Source organism: Sorex fumeus, unplaced genomic scaffold, assembly GCF_029834395.1.
Source record: "Sorex fumeus unplaced genomic scaffold, SorFum_2.1 ptg000086l, whole genome shotgun sequence".
Classification (NCBI taxonomy): domain Eukaryota; kingdom Metazoa; phylum Chordata; class Mammalia; order Eulipotyphla; family Soricidae; genus Sorex; species Sorex fumeus.
Window position 1 is genome coordinate 19,040,559 of NW_026606143.1, and position 16,660 is coordinate 19,057,218.

The 16,660-nt window shown below is 35.3% G+C and overlaps 1 protein-coding gene across 3 annotated transcripts in view; it reads left to right on the plus strand.

Annotated features, from left to right (window-relative positions):
- DMD (dystrophin) overlaps window positions 1-16,660 on the plus strand; it is a 2,292,284-nt gene that overhangs the window by 1,589,700 nt on the left and 685,924 nt on the right. For all 3 annotated transcript variants that reach the window (XM_056131284.1, XM_056131279.1, XM_056131278.1), the window contains one exon: window positions 9,533-9,650. In XM_056131284.1, coding sequence (XP_055987259.1) covers window positions 9,533-9,650 — 118 coding nt within the window. The remainder of the gene's footprint in view (window positions 1-9,532; window positions 9,651-16,660) is intronic.

Here is a 16,660-nt window from a genome sequence, read left to right on the forward strand (position 1 = left end):
ATTTCTTCCAGGGTTCTCATACTAAATCGTGATCATGTCTAACTGAATTAGTTTTTAAAAATATCCAGCCATGTGGTAAGGGTGTTACTGAATTATTACATTGTATTTGCTACATACATATAGATGGATACTTCATGAATGTACTAAACTTTGTTCTTATTTACTTATTCATGGAACTGTGGATTGCTTCAAGGCTAGCTGTTATTATAATTAAATCTCCTATGGATGTGTGAGAAAACAATTCAACCATGAATGACTTTAACCATGCCCTGCAAAGTTTATTTTTCTTAATTTCCTATGACACTTTTAAGTCCAGCCCCCTTGAGACTTTATTTCATGCCCAAGCCTTTGTCATCCGTATGACTCCATCAAATCTCCCAATATTCCGCCTCTTCCATCCTTTCTAGAAGGTCTAGTCTGAGAATTCTCAAAAGTGATCACTTCCTTCACTGACTGCCTTTAAATAACTTTTGTGAGAGAGCCACATCTAGGGTTGTAAGCACAGCACATACTCTTCAGGAGTACTCCCAGTGGTGCTTATGGGACCTTGTGGTATTAGGGATTGAACCAGGGATGGCCTCATTCAAGTCAATTTTCTTAATCTCTCCTATATCTCAGGCCACTGATTCCTTTACCAGTTGTTTCTGCCTTTACCATATACTTGGGTAGTTTTGTTGGACATTTTCTGAGCTCCCCAAAGTCCCTGTTCTGCCCTGGAGGGCTAGCAGTGTGGGCAGCAGCATGGTTCATGCTTGATCACAGATGTCCCTTCTTATGAAAGACATTGGCAGTGCAGAGTATGAGAGGAGAGATAGGGATGGATATTCCTGAGGATTTGACAGCACTTGTGGTCATCACGACCCTTTACTGATCACTATAACTGCTGTCAAAAAGTTCTTTCTTTGAAACTACTCTTCAGATTTCATTAACTGAACCCTCTACTTACATAGGCTTTCCAGCCTTACACAGAAAAGTTTACCCAACTCTGAAGAGATGGAAAGACTATCTGAACGGACCACTTTTTATTGAAAGGACTCTCAGTGATTCAGTATGTAAAAAGTTAAATAGTTTCCTCTTTTATGTTGTTAGTTTAGGTTCTTTTTTTTTTTGCATTTTGGGTCACACCTGGTGATGCTGAGGGGTTACTCCTGACTCCGCACTCAGGAATTCTTCTGGCGGTGCTTGGGGGACCCTATGGGATGCTGGAAATCAAACCTGGGTCGGCTGTGTGCAAGGCAAATGCCCTCCCTGCTCTGCTATTACTCCAGCCCCCTAATTTAGGTTCTTGTACCATTGAATCACACCTGTATAATATTATCAGACAATATTATAGCTATTCTATATTCTTCTATAACATAGCAACACTATAGTCTATAACTTAGGCATCTTGTGATAGCTATTAACTATGTAATATTAACCCTCTAGTGCTCATAGAAATTTAAGAAATAGATAATTTATCTCCATATTTGGGAGTAGAAATGAAGAATAGTTAAGTATCTTGCTAAAAATTAAAAAATCAGTAGTCAAACCCAGGTAACCTTTTGAAAAACTTTGCAAAGATAGACTTTGGCACATACCAAATCTCATTTTATTAGTTCTTATTTTTTTTTCAGGCATCATTTTTCTTTTTATTTATTTCTTTTTTTATTAGTGGAATACCATGAGGTACAGTTGTAGATTTACAAAGTTTTGTGCTTGGGTTTCGATTATACAATGATCAAGTAACCATCCCTCCACCAGTGCCCATTTTCCACCACCATGGAAGTTCTTGTTTTTAGTATTATTATTTACTGTATTGTTTTGGTTGGCAGGGGGCTAAGTGACTCACTTTATTTTTTAATTTTTTAAAATATTATTGAATATCCATGAAATAGACCATTATATATCTCTTCGTGATTGGGTTTCATTGAAAAAATGTTCCAACACCCACCCTTCTACGAGTGTACATTTCCCACCATCAATGTCCCACATTTCCCTCCAACCATCCCCCAACAACCTATACCCCCACACACAAGCCTGCCTCTATGTCAAGCATTTCTTTATCTCTCTCCTTTTGTGGATCATGGTTTGTAATACAGGTATTAAAAGGTCATTGTGTTTGATAACGTCATTTAGTATTTTTGTTAATGAGTTAAAATTTCTTTTGCATGTGTGCGTGGGGGCATCAATGTTGGAGCCACACCCAGTGTTGCTGAGTGCTTACTCCTGCCTCTGCTCAGGAATCACTCCTGATGGGATGCAGGGGATCTTACGCAGTTTCATGGATCAAGTCAGGTTCTGACACATTTAAGGCAATCACCTTACCCCGTTGTACTATCCCTGCGGTCCATGATTATTATGATTTTAACTAGGCTATTGCAGTTCTTTGAGGAAATAGCCAAAGTTTTATCTGTGTTATAATTTTTATTTGGACTATACTAGCGGTTTAGTAAAGATCTGTGAAAATAATTTTAATAGTTTTGCATATATTTCCCCCAAGATGCCTTAGCCTTGAAAAAAGTCAAAATGGAGCTCAAACTGGAAATTAGAATAAAATATCCCAGCAGCCATTACTGTTGCAGTTACCATTTTTATAGCCATTATTGCTCCTGGTTCCTTATTTAATTCCAAGTTCTTTACTCAGATGATTTTGCTCATTTCTTTTTGAAAAGTTTTCTGTTTTACTTCTCCAAGTATGGTGACTTTGCTTTTCCAATTACCTGTTATTTGAATTGGCCTCTATCTCAGATGATTACTACCTGTTCTACTTTTCCAACTAGAGCCCATTTCTTATGAATGTTACTATTTTAGTATTCAATACTGTTTCTTATAGAAAGTTAGAACAAATTTCTAGGAAATAAGCAAAAGCATTGGGTTGACATCATTGAATTCATATTCAAAGATTGTCTTACCCATCATCAACTAATGAGAATTTCAGCCAATATGCCTAACCTTCATTTTCTTCTAATTTAAGTGTTAAGGTCAGAATCATCTGCACAGTTTAAAGGGTCTAAATGAACAGGGAAGCTAGACAAGCCCATGTTTTAATAGTGATTATTTCAAGATGGGAGGTAACTACACATCTGGAAATCAGTCAGAGGATGCTATGTGTAGCACCCCATATAATTATAAGTTGTACATACCCGAATTTCAGTTCAAATTGAGGATTCTGCCTTCTCATGGAATGCGACAGGTTACTCCTGGCTCGAAACTCAGGAATTAACCTAATGGTACTCAGAGGACCATTAGGGATACTAAGGATTAAACCCAGGTCAGCCGCATGCAAGGCAAACACCCTACCAGCTCTAGACACTGTGTTTTGCTTTGTTTGATTGGGGGAAATCACAGACTGAGGTGCTCAATGATCACTCTTGGCTTGGCTTGGCTATAAGGCAAACATCCTACCTACTCAATATAAAATCTCTCTCTGCCGATGAAGTTTAATTTTATACACACACAAAGGGTGGTGAATATGTTAACTAAGTGATCATTTTAAATGCACATATCTCTCAAAATATCAGTATAGCATTTTCTGTCTGTTGAAATATATCCAAATAATGCTGGGGAAAAAAGCTTTAAAAATAGAAGCTTAGAGACAATGAAAACAATTGCTATCTAATTTAGACAGAGAAGTGCTGAAGATTTTGTAATCTCTACTGCTTTCAGAAGAGCCTCCTTGACCCTTCAGTGTTGTAGATCCCCTATATGCTTTCATAACTCCCTGTGTCTCCCCTCCAATGATTCCTTAGCATGTTTTAATTGCTTATGTACTACCTCTCCTCAGGATTGCTTCTATTTTCTTTTTGAAATTCGCCTCTGCTGAGCTCAGTGACTGTCATCGTTTAAGTACTTAAAGAATGATAAAACCCAAACTGGAAGGCATTCTACAGTGTACCTAACCTCTATTTTTTAAAACACTAATCCAAAATTCACTGAAAGGCAAAAAAATACTTCAGATAAAATGAGACTGAAGAGATAAGACCACTAAATGGAATGCATGTGCCTGGACCATTAAATCAAGGGTGACTAAAAGAATAATTGTCGCATTATAAACAAAACCGCAGATATTGTAGTTATAACACTAAATGTCCTAACATTGAAATCAAGCTGAAGTTATGAAAGACAATGCTTTTGTTCTTAACCTAATAAATAAGTACTTAAGTGTTGATGAGGAGGGCTGGAGAGATAATATTGGGGTAAGGCAGTTGCCTTCCATGCAGCTTGACCCAGGGTCATTCTCTCATGCCACGCATGGTCCCCTGAGCATTGTCAAAAGTCATTCCTGGGCACTTGGGGGGTAGTTTTTTTGCCCACAAAAATTATTTAAAGGTAAGAGGAATGATAGCTACAAATCATTATCAAATGGTTCAGAGATCACTATAATGTTATAAATACATATATGTTATAAATAGATTGTGGCAAATGCTAATTTGTGAATCTGGGTGAAGGGTAAACATTTCTCAAAATCTGACATTATAATAAAATGTTTTTCACAAAAGTATGTTTTGAATGAAGGAAGGGCAAAAGATCAGTCACAAGATCTGAAGAAAGCTTATGAGCTAGTTACGAGCAGGGATGCTGGTAAGCATTCAGAAAAGTAAGGGAGACAATAACCTGTAAATAATAAGTAAATAAGCAGTAAATATTCTATCAGTTGAAAATACAAATAAGAAGTGAGGAAGTATGTGTAAAGGCAGCTCAGATAGAGAAGGAAGCACCAAATAAAGGGTGTTGAGAAGATCCGCCCAGGATGGGAGATGCATGCTGAAAGTAGACTATACACCAAACATGATTGTGCTACTCAATGCCTCTTTTGCAAACCACAGCACCCAAAAGAAGAGAGAGAACAAGAGAATGCCCTGCCACAGATGCATGGTGGGATGGAGGGATGGGCACTCGATCATTGTATAACTGAAACCCAAACACAAAAAAATTGTAAGTCTACAACTGTACCTCATGGTGTTTCACTGATAAAAAAATTAGAAAAAAAGTGAGGAAATAGAGGACAATGAAGATGACTCTGGGTTTTACTAAAGTGCTCATTGAGGCAGTTGAAAGCTAGACAGATGATTAGCATCCTCAGGTTAAATACTTTCAGTTACTAGAAAGGCTGCAATTTAGTACTGACCTGACCTCAATGTTTATTTTTTTCATGCATAAACTGATTCAATGCTCTTTCACCTTGTCCATGTTAAATGTTAACTTTTAAACTTGTAAGTAGTTGAAGGTCTGTGGTTTTATTTTATGTTGAAGTTGAATTCATGTTTATTTTCTGAATATAACAAGGGGTAATCGCCTGGTTCTTTGTTCCAATGGTAGCAATGTGATACTGTTGATTTTTGTTGGAAAATATAGCTTTTTGATGTCATTTCTTAGACATATAAAGGCATATAAGTATTAAATATTCAAGTAGACATTTAGAGTATTCTATTTGAGTAGAATTCCATTTTAATAAATATAATAACAGAGTATGATTCTTTCTAAGATACTTAAATGACCCACTTATAGAATGTATAGCTTCATTGTTTAGCTCCTGTTTCATAGGATCGCTATTTATAACCACTTTCCTCAACCCTGGGGCGACTTAGTAGGATTAAGGACTTCTGCTTCACTTTGTATTTGAAGATTTTTTTCCCTCTTCTTTGCTCAGCTAGTGGAATCCATGATGAATTCTCATCTCCAAGGGGTAAGCTGTTTTTAATAATGCCCAGTAGCTGGCTTAGGAATCCTTAGAAATAGCATTGATTCCTTCCTTCTCTGGTGTTTGTTTCTTTCAGAATGGTAGAACTCATTCATATAGATATGATCAATTATCATGCTTAGGTACTGTTAAGCATGTAATGGTTTTAGTTTTATTAACTTACATTATGTGTATAATGAATAACTGAGCTCAGTTCATTAAAAGTAAATGTGATTACCATTCTATTTGTTTAACATAAAAATTATAGAACAGGAAAGCTAGAAAGGGGAAATTGGAAGTCATATGAGAATAAAGATTAGAGTAGAAATAGTGTTTTTTAGAGTGTAGCATCTGGAAAAAGAACTAGAAGTGGGATAGAGAACATAATTTCTTAGATGGATATTTTGAAAGTGGGCTGTTTGACTAATGATTAGACCTAGTGAGCTTTTCTGTGTATGACTGTATTGAATGGATATGAATGTCATTGTATTGGTTGTTTTGGTATTACAAAATGAAACTGTCAGGTCAAAGAAATTAGAATAGCCAGTAAATAGAATATAACATACCCCCCAAATAAAAATAATCTTTTATTTCTTATATGTGTCCTCCTTTGAAAAAAGCTCTTTAAGTCACTTTTTGAATATCTTAAACATACAACCAAAAAAAGTAAATGCACCTTGTATCCAAACCCTAACCTTTATTTCTGGAAAGAAAATCAAAGGTGAAAATATCCATCTTACTCTTTTGAGAAACCTCTATTTAATAGTAACAGTGTCTGATAAATTCATAGCAGTATATGATTTCTTCACAGTTTATTTTTGAAATGGATGTGTGTGTTGACCCACAGGTAGGATAAATAATTATATTTTTTGTTAAATACTTGGTAGAACTGTGTAGATATAATGTAGTTGTGAATCTTCTCAGATTTTTAAGGAGGCTGCTTCAAAGGATGTCATTAATAATCTTCTCAGGTGCTTACAAAGCATGTGTCTGTCAGCAGAATTAGAGAATCAACCAACTAGAGAACAGGTTTCACAATACCCTGAGACCTATTTTGTTCATTAGAGAGGAAAATGGCTTGTTTTAAGTTTAAATTGACATGCTTGCTAATTTCAGCTGCAGAAGCTGTTCATTGTGGCCAGGTTTAATTTAAAGTCTGGTAAGGTTCAGATTAAAGTTGATCAAGTTGCTGCTGAAAAAATACTTCTTATAAAATAAACTTTATAACCTTAACAGAAGGAGAAAAATTGAGCTCACACTGAGTCATGTACCACAAGCTGGACAACAGAAAAATATTCTGATTATGCAGTGGCAATAGCCTATCAAAGAAAACTGAAAATATTGATAATTTTGTTTACATGGAAATTCTCAATGTTCAAAATACACTGCTATCAGGGCCCCTTCATTTTCACAAACCACAATAAATACAAGTTTCTTTTCTTCCCTTTTTGCTTTCTTTTGGGTCACACCCAGCGATGAACAGGGGTTACTCCTGGCTCATGCACTCAGAAATTACTCCTGGCGGTGCTCGGGGGACCATATGGGATGCTGGGAATCGAACTCTGGTTGGCTGTGTGCAAGGCAAATACCCTACCCGCTGTTCTATTGCTCCAGCCCCCCAAGGTTCTTTACTATATTCATAGCATCTAAGATCATGCCTAGAACTTGATAAATACTTTAAAAATTAAAGTATGAGTCACCAGAAAATTCATGAGCTTTATTGTCTCTGTATATCTAGAATTATTTGTTAAATTCTAAAGGAAGATTTTGCTTTATGTTTCCTGGGTAAGCTTCCTTTTTAAAATATCTCTTTGATGCATTAAATATTTAAGAGTTAGGAATTTCAAAGCCCTTTTCCAATTTGCTGTGTCACAGATGACCAGAGTCTACTATTCTAACCCTTGAAAACATCTTTTGTGTAAAATCTATCTGCGACTACATGGTTTCTACTTTAAAATTTGTTCAGTACTCTCCAACTGACTTATGCCACTTACCTCAATAGCTGTCTTTGGCAATTTGTTCCATATTTCAAACACCCTTTTGTGTAAAGAAACCATAAAAGTTAGAAACCTGAAAATTGGATTTTTCTTCTGAGCAATCACAGCTTATAAATGTGGAAAAATTGTTAAAAGTTAGACCCTCCAGTTTTTAGTACAGAAAGGAAAAAATGTTCACAATAAATGTAGTATTTAGATAAGTTCTTCCTGTTATTTTTATAAGACCAAAAGCAATTGAGCTTAAATCATAAGCACTGTCTCCTATTTATTCACAAAAGAAACAACTATAGAATAATCAAAGGCCAGTTCTGTACAAACCCCCAAAATGGTTAGAAAACCCCCATAATGGTTAGGAGTCAAATAGTATAATAGATAAACAAGTTTCATAAGCATTCCTATCTACCTCATTTTATCTCTTTGCTTTCATTGGTAGGTGAAAAGGATAGAGGATTTAAAACCATGAAACTCTCTAACTTGGTTATTAGTGCAGGTACTTGGAAAGTAAAAATGAGAAAACGTGTGTAAAATTTCTGTGATATCGTCGTTATAAAATATTAAATGCTCCTTACACTTGCTCAGATTGAAATGAAAATGTTTTAGAATGTGAAAAAGGGAGCTCTCTTAATTTTCATACACTTCTTTGTAAATATCATTGAAATTAGGGCCCGTCAGTATACAGAGATAATAGATGGACTCTAGAGAAAGCTAGGAATTTCTTTTTGTCTATTTGTTTTTCTTTGGGGCCATACAAGGTAATGATCCAGGTGTGCTTCTGGCTCTGCACTCAACAATTACTCCTGGTGGTGTTAGGGGGCCATATGTGATTTCGGGGATCAAACATGGTGTACCCACTGTACTATTGCTTCAGTCCTCGGAAGTTAGGATGTTAGGATGTTCTTATATGACTAATTACTAATAGTGTCACATATATATATATATATATTGTTTTAAATGTTAACCTCTGGGGCTGGAGCAATAGCTCAGCAGGTAGGGCGTTTGTCTTGCATGCAGCTGATGCAGGTTCGATTCCCAGCATCCCATATGCTCCCCTGAGCACTACTAGGGCTAATTCCTGAGTGCAGATCCAGGAGTGACCCCTGTGCATCTCCTGGTGTGACCCAAAAAGAAAAAAAAATGTTGACTTCTTTCTATTTGGCAATTTTTTAAAACAAATTTAAAATACAATCTGTTAAAATAAAGAATATGAATACTAATGCCCTTTCTAAACTTGCCTGCTCATAAGGATTAAGTAAAAACTTGTTTTAAAGTGTTTAAAAGATAGCTTTCTAGTCTTTCCCCACTCATTCATTTATTCTTGGTTGAGACAAAGGAGTCTAATAATTTTATTGGGGTGACTGTGGGGAAAAAGAATGATTTGACTCATTGATATTACCTTATTTTATCGATGCAGAATCTCAGGTACAAGTTAAATAAGTTAATGGCTTTTAAATCACTTCTGGGCTTTTTCTGTTCTTAAATATACACTTTAATTATGGCATTACAGAATGAGATTGCAAGTCTTCCTTTTAAATACATAATCATCATTCAAAAGTACACTTCTTAGACATAGCACACACCACACATATTAGTTTAAATAAACCTGGAGAGTGTGTAATGACTCTTTCTAAGCTTTTTAAGGAATGAAACAAATCTGTAATCAAGATTTTCATTTGAAATATCTTGGGTATATACAAGAATGAAGCACGTCTCTTGTTTAATTGTTCTCGGTAAAGTCTTATGCATTGGAGACTTGTATCTCATAATATTTTTTAATTTCTAACAGTGCTTATTTTGGTTTACAAATTGTACTTTGAATTACATAAAAGGAATGTACAGTGTTTGAGAACCTCAATGTTAAGTTCTATTTGCTCCTCAGGCAACACTACAGGACTTGGACCAGAGACGGCCCCAATTGGAAGAACTCATCACTGCTGCCCAGAATTTGAAGAACAAGACCGGCAATCAAGAGGCTAGAACAGTCATCACTGATCGAAGTAAGTCTTAGACAAGTGAAACTGAAGGAAAAGATACATGAAAAGTTTTAATAACAAACTTCAGTTCCTATGCCTCCATTGCATTTATGATAATAGTGCAAAGTTCTAACTACTGTACTAGGATTTTCAGTCTACAACTATAGTCAGTAATCTATCTTTAAATCACTGAATGTAATTTGGCAGATGAGAGGGAATACTAATTTTGTCCAGTCAGGCTTATGTAGTTGCAAAGCGAGGAGTGGGCGTGGTAAGCATGATATGGCAGAATGTTTTCTCCTTCCTTGCCATTTCCTGGGATGGTGGCCATAGAGATGACAGTCTCTCTCTCTCTCTCTCTCTCTCTCTCTCTCTCTCTCTCATCATATTCTTGGTTGTTGGTTGAAGTCAAGGAGTTCAAGTCCAGGAGTCTTTTCCTCCTGGACATCTATCATTCCCGTCTGTGGTGGCACCTTCAAATTGAAATATGTCTCTGCTACTTTGATGCCCTCGTTGTATAATACCGGAAATCACTGTAACATTCCGTGTGCCATACTGGGGTGGGTGGGAAAATGCGGAGACTGTTTAATTCCCATCTGCCTAGACATTGCCTGTACTTTCTGTCTAGGCAAAGTGATTCTGAATGATTGTTTTGTGGTGGGGAAGAAAAATGAAAGGAGAAGAGCAGTGAAAACTATGCTCTTCTCTTTCCCTCTGAGACTTTCTATAGAATGAGGCCCAGGTCACCTCTTCTATCAAATTCTCTTCCATCTCCCTGGGATAAATTAATGGATATTTAATATTCTTAGTTTCGCTATAGTGTCACCTCTTCTGCCCATGATCAATGAAATTAGGGGGCAGGAAAAAATCTCTCTTTGATCATCTCCTTTTTTCTTGCAAATATTTTGCCATATGCCAGGCCTAGGCGTTTGAAATTCACAAGCCAAAGATCTGTATCTCCAGAATTTCTGTTCTGCTGAGTCAACACTTCCCTAAGGAAGTGTAAGCAGAATACCTGGCTGGCAGTAATATTCTAATGAAAGGGGAAGGGTAACCAGACTAAAAGCTGCAAAATATTATTAGTCATACTTATACATATTATGTAAATTCTTAATTATAGTAGCTTCTATTTATTATGTTATAAATAGCAAATGGTGATTCTTATGTCTGTGTATTTTATTTATGGACCCCCTAATTTACAATACTGTTAATGGTATGGTTTCATGCATGACACATTCCAGTACCACACCCTCCACCAGAGTGTCCAGTAACTTTGATCACTGCTGTCCCATAGCCCCCTTCCTACCTGTCCACCCTCAATTTCTCAGTCTTGGTGCTTCCTGATGAAGACCCATTCTCAGTTTCTGTTGTCTTTGGGTATCTGTTTTCTCACTATGATTCTTTATATCCCACCTGAGGGAGATCGTTCTGTCCTTCATATATGTGAATTTGTATACGATTTTTACAAAGGCCTATCAATTAAGTTTCATCTTCGCTATTTTGTAGATGAGGAAACCAAATTGCTCAAGCCTACAAAGAAAGCCAAGATCAAAGCTTGGAATTTGCCTGCATCTGTGTCTTAAAAGTCAATGCTATTGCAGTATATTTACCATTCCCCATCTTGATTTTTGGATTTTGTAACTCAAATCACTCTAATTACAAAGACTAGGCCCTTATATTCCTTACAACCATAATTGTGTTTTGATTAACTTTCTAAATATCTTTTAGTTGTAGTGATAATTAAAGTAGTACATGTCTTTTTATTTTGAAATGTTAATTGTTATTGCTCAAACAGTGTATTTGATGATGTCAATGTACTAGTTGGATGGTACTAGCCACTATACTAGGTATCTGGATCTTCCTAGCTTACATCACAGTAAAGGTTTATTTTTTGTTCTGATAAAGTAAAAAATTAGCATCCCTCTATACAGTCATTCAGGGACCCAAGTACCTTTTCCATTTTTCTTATCTAGAATATCAATTTTAGAATATTCTTATCTAGAATAACAACATTTGATGTTATTAATGGGCAGATGAGGAATAAATATGTTCATTGGAATTTATGATTAGCTAAGAATAAGTCTTACACAACTAATTCAACTCATAGTCATTGGCTAGAACTTGTAATACATGGCCACACCCAGTTGCAAGCAAAGCTGGGAAGTATAATTCAATATTGAATCTAGGAAAAGGAGGAGCTAGTTTGATTGGAAACAATCAATACCTTCCATAAGGGTTTTGGACAAGGAAGATGCATTTTTGTTCTCTGGCTCTGCGTAAATTAAAAGGCATTGTTTCTATAACCAACAAGGGAAGAACATCACTTTGTCATAAAGCAAAGTCATTAAACTGACAGAATATTATTCCCTCAAACTGAAACCATGAGATTTCTCTTACTAGGTGGCAACATACTGTCCCAAAATAGTGAATTTCAGTATGAGACCAAATTTCCATTACACAGTTAAGTGATCTGCTTCTTGCCTGGAAATATTGAAATTTGGCAAAGATATTTATGCAAAACAGAACACACTATATAGAATATCATTTGTTTTTTACTAATGAAAAATAAACTTCTCATTTTACCTAAAAGGAAAATGGCATTAATTTATTTTATGGTATCCATTCAACATTGTCTAAACATTTTCATTATCCCATACAATCCTTTTTTGATATTGTATTGGCTTTTTTCATGATGTAGATTAAAATGGAATGACCAGAGGGCACTTTGATTGCTCTCTGTTAATATCCAGTGCTTTCAATAGTTCTGCTTTTCTAAGCTTTTGTCTTTCTGGAATGAATACCTTTATGATTATTTGCATCACAATGGAAAGCTTCTAATCTAAATGTTTCCCCAAAAGCATTTTAAAAGAGAGCTTTTGTTGAGATAAGTAGTGTTCTTTCTTAAGAGCCTAAGCCAGAATCTTAGTTCCAAAATGCCTAGAGCTTCTAATGCTGGTACCAGGATAATTCAGGCAAAATGTGTTTATCTAAACAATGTCATTTGCAGCCCTGCTAGTCTTAAGTTTATCACTCTATTTGAAATCTATGAAATGGGATGGAAATTCAATACTCATAAAGTTACAATCGTGTTCAGAATAGAATTTTTCTTAGTATAGATTTGGTTTGCAGGGAATGAGCAGAAATAAAACACTTGCCCATAAAATTGTATTTTCTTATTTGAAGATTTCAGTATTCATTTTTTATTGCTCTGAAACTTCTAGAAGTACTTAAAAAGGAATCAGCTAAATAAAGTAAAATATTCAATAAGCATATAATACTGTATTGAAGCACTTTCCTTCTTGGTAAATCCCAGTTCATAACTTCTAGCAGTTGGGGAAATCTATACAAGTTATTACATTCTATCAAGAGAAAAAGTCCAGTAAAGAGCAACCCCTCTCTTTGAGTAATATCCTTGCTAAAATCTCAAGTAATTGGGTCTGCAAAATATGAACACGTTTCACTATATAAAATTATTTGCATAATACCTATTGTTTTCAGGTTATTATATTGATGGAAATTGTGTCATATAATCTAGGTTAGAGAATAGGTTTTATTTTAATTGTATTTAAATGGAGATTTCTCCTTATTGTTTCTGATGCTCAAACTTCTTGTTTTCTTTCATTTCTTTAGTTGGTGAATGTATCAAGCCATTCTTGGTCAGATCAGAAGAGTAAAAACACATGAGAAGAATCAAAATTGTTTCACTGAGGCTTCTGATTTACAGAAAATGTTTTTTCAGGTCCATTACTACTGCAAGTCATAATACAACAGTACCTTACATAGCAGTAAGGAGCATCTTAAAGGAAAAAAAATCACTCTTTTATTGCTATTATTTTACAAACAATATTGGTGAACGTGGACATTTCTCACCTGACATTTATATTGGAGGGCCTTTGCTTCTGTTGCCTCTTCCCCCATTAACCCCACTGCTGCCATTTTAAAGATGGATGGCAAGAGCACATACTCACACGCAGGGTGAGTTGCCAGGGTTGGTCACTTATTATTAGCTTTGTGACCCTGGTGAAACAAATAATCTCAGTACACTAGCTTATATCAAATTTCTATAAAATAGAATTTTTTTATCTATATGAAGGGTTGAGAGATATAGATGAGAAAAATACATGCATGTCAATAAGATCTTAGCCATTATCAGACCTCAATGAATTTTAGGTCTTGTAATATTAATTATAATTATAAATATAATCATAATCTGATTTACATGTTTAAAATACTGGAAAACATTTAATTAGGATTGGTAGCTCTCTGATTCTTCTACTAAGGAAAAAGAGAGACAGAGCAAGAAAGAGCAAGACAGAGCGATGGAGAAATTCTAAAGACCAAAAAGAGAGAAAAAGTTGCTTTGGGAAAGATGAAAGACAAACAGACTTCCAAATAAATATTTGGGAAAACCTTTAGGTTGATGAGACTATAAAGCAAAGTTAATTCATGTAAGTTGTTTCATATTTAGTATCAGTTTTAGCCTTAAGAGTTAGATATAGATAATAATACTTTTTTTGTAGACTAGGAAACCTGAAGCAGAGAATCTATGTAATGTGTCCAGAGTCTTGGTAAGATGGCCAGTGAGGGACTTTATTTATTATATCTCTGGAACCGGAGAAATAATATGAGGTTTAAGACATTTGCTTTGCATATAGTAACTACAGTTTGATTCTCAGCAACACACATGGTACCCCAAACACTGCTAGAACTAAGTAGACCCTGAGACCTGCCAAGTCTGGCCCAGTCTTCTACAACTAGAAACATTAATTCCTATCTATTTGATTCTGTGCCTGATGTGCTTCAAATGAGAAAAAAGCAGGATAGGAGAAAAAAAAGAAAATTTGACAACTTGAAATAGTAGAAGTAAACTTAGTTTACAAAAATCGGGCCATAATTATTTTGTTGTCTCCATTTATAATTTGTCTTCTATGGATTTCAAGTATGTAATTATCAGATTATATGTTGTATGTATTTGAGATTTATAGGGTAGTATGCCCCAGGAATAACTATCAACCTTGCTCAAATCGATTCACTACCCTCATCTGTTATGTGGGGCCATTACCAATATAAGGTTATTATGAAAATTAATTACAAGATTTTCTGAAGTGAAGATGTGGCTTATTCCAGATGCTCATTAAATGGTAGATTGTGCCATGGATGGATGAAATAGGCACAGAGAAACTGGACGTAGGACATAATTCAGGACATAAGAAATAGTCTTCTCACATTTTTTGCTGGAGGTGGTGGTGGTGCAGTAATTTGGTACACTGAAAGCACTAATATTATCATAACCATGTTGTCTCAATAACAATAAATAATTAGAAAAGAAAAAAAGGGGAACCACCTCTTATCAGCTAAAGAGGAGGAACTTCTGAACCAGAAGGTCCAATATTTGACAGAGAGAGAAAGAGGGCAGGGAGAGACAGGGGGCTGGGAGGATAAGATATATTGTGTTTAAAATTTTGCTTTTAGTTAAGGATTTCTTTTTGAAATTTAGTGAGATTATACATATCTCAAAAAAATAAATTTATATCATCTTGCTTGAAGAGCCGCTGTATAGAAAATAGAAAAAGTTCTCTATGAGAATAAAAATACAGAATTGTTTAATTAACTAACAATTTTACAGCAATATTGTCAGCCCATCATTTATTGGTGCAACCAAATATATGAACATGGTGAAATGAAAAGACTTTGTTGTTCTTTGCATTTTAAGGAAATATCTGTTGTCAATGAAATGGTAGTCAATATATTCTTCTCAGATTTTTTCTACTAGAAAGTTGCTTATTTTTAGATAAGTGGAATCAACCATATAAATTTATTTCTTTTGACAGCCAGCACCTGCTGTCAACTTGTTTTAAGTACAAGCAGCTCTTGGAATTTGCATCTACCAGGATACTGCTGGCAACCAAAGAGTTCAGTTGAATAAACATTTGAATACTTACTCTGTGGTAATTGTTATCAGAGATGATAGAGAAATATAGAAATAAGATCCAGCATTTGTCTTAAAAGAGATCATGATTAAATCAGAGTATTTCAACAAGTATAGCTGGGCAAAAAGTGTTGAAGAGATGTAAAGTATATAAGACCATAAGAATAATCCAGAAAGAATGGAGACTGACTCAGAATGAGAGTTGGTGATCATATTTTTCCTGGTTATGAATAGGAGTTTGAAAAAATGGGAGTGAGCTAAAGAAGGAGGGATAACCAGGAAAGAGACAATAGAGTACATAATAAAGGTAAGGTTAACCATGATGTGATGTATGAGCTTGTAAGAGGAGAGGTGGGAGGTGAAAAGAGATAATGAATGGCAATGGAGTTTTTGTGCTGTGGAGTTGTGGAGAATGATAAATGAAAAAGAGAGTTAGCAAAACCAGTTATGAGGCAAGAGCAACCAAGCTAGTGCAGTGACTTTGGAGTGAAATGAAGGAGCTGGCTGGAGACACACAATGGAGCTAGCATTGACTTGGCAATTTAGTAGATGTGAAAAGTTGAAGATATATTAGAGGTTGATACATGGAAAAAATTGCTCATTTTCAAGGAAATACAAATTAAAAGTACAGCATTAGCACCTCACATCCCTGAGAATGGCATGTATCACACACACAAAAAATATATACTAGCGAAGTTATGGAGAAAGAAAACCTGTGTATGATTTTAGTGGGAGTGTAAATTGGCCTGTCATCCATAGAATTTAGATTAGATGTTTCTCAAGATTGTGAAAATAGACTTACCAGCAGTTCTACTGCCAGGTGTCTGAATAATATAAAAAACACTAGTTCAGGGCCCAGAGATAGTACAGGAATAAAAGTACTTGACTTGTCTGCAGCTAACCCTGGTTCAATACCAAGAACCACATATTACCACCATCCCAAGTACTCCTAGGAATTATACGTAAGCATAGAGCCAAGAATAAGCCCTGAGGGCTACCAGATGCTGTATCTCCAAACAAAAAGAATTAGTAATATGTATTTTAAAAATATATGCATGCTCATGTTCATTGTAGCATTGTTCACAATAGCCAAGATCTGGGAACA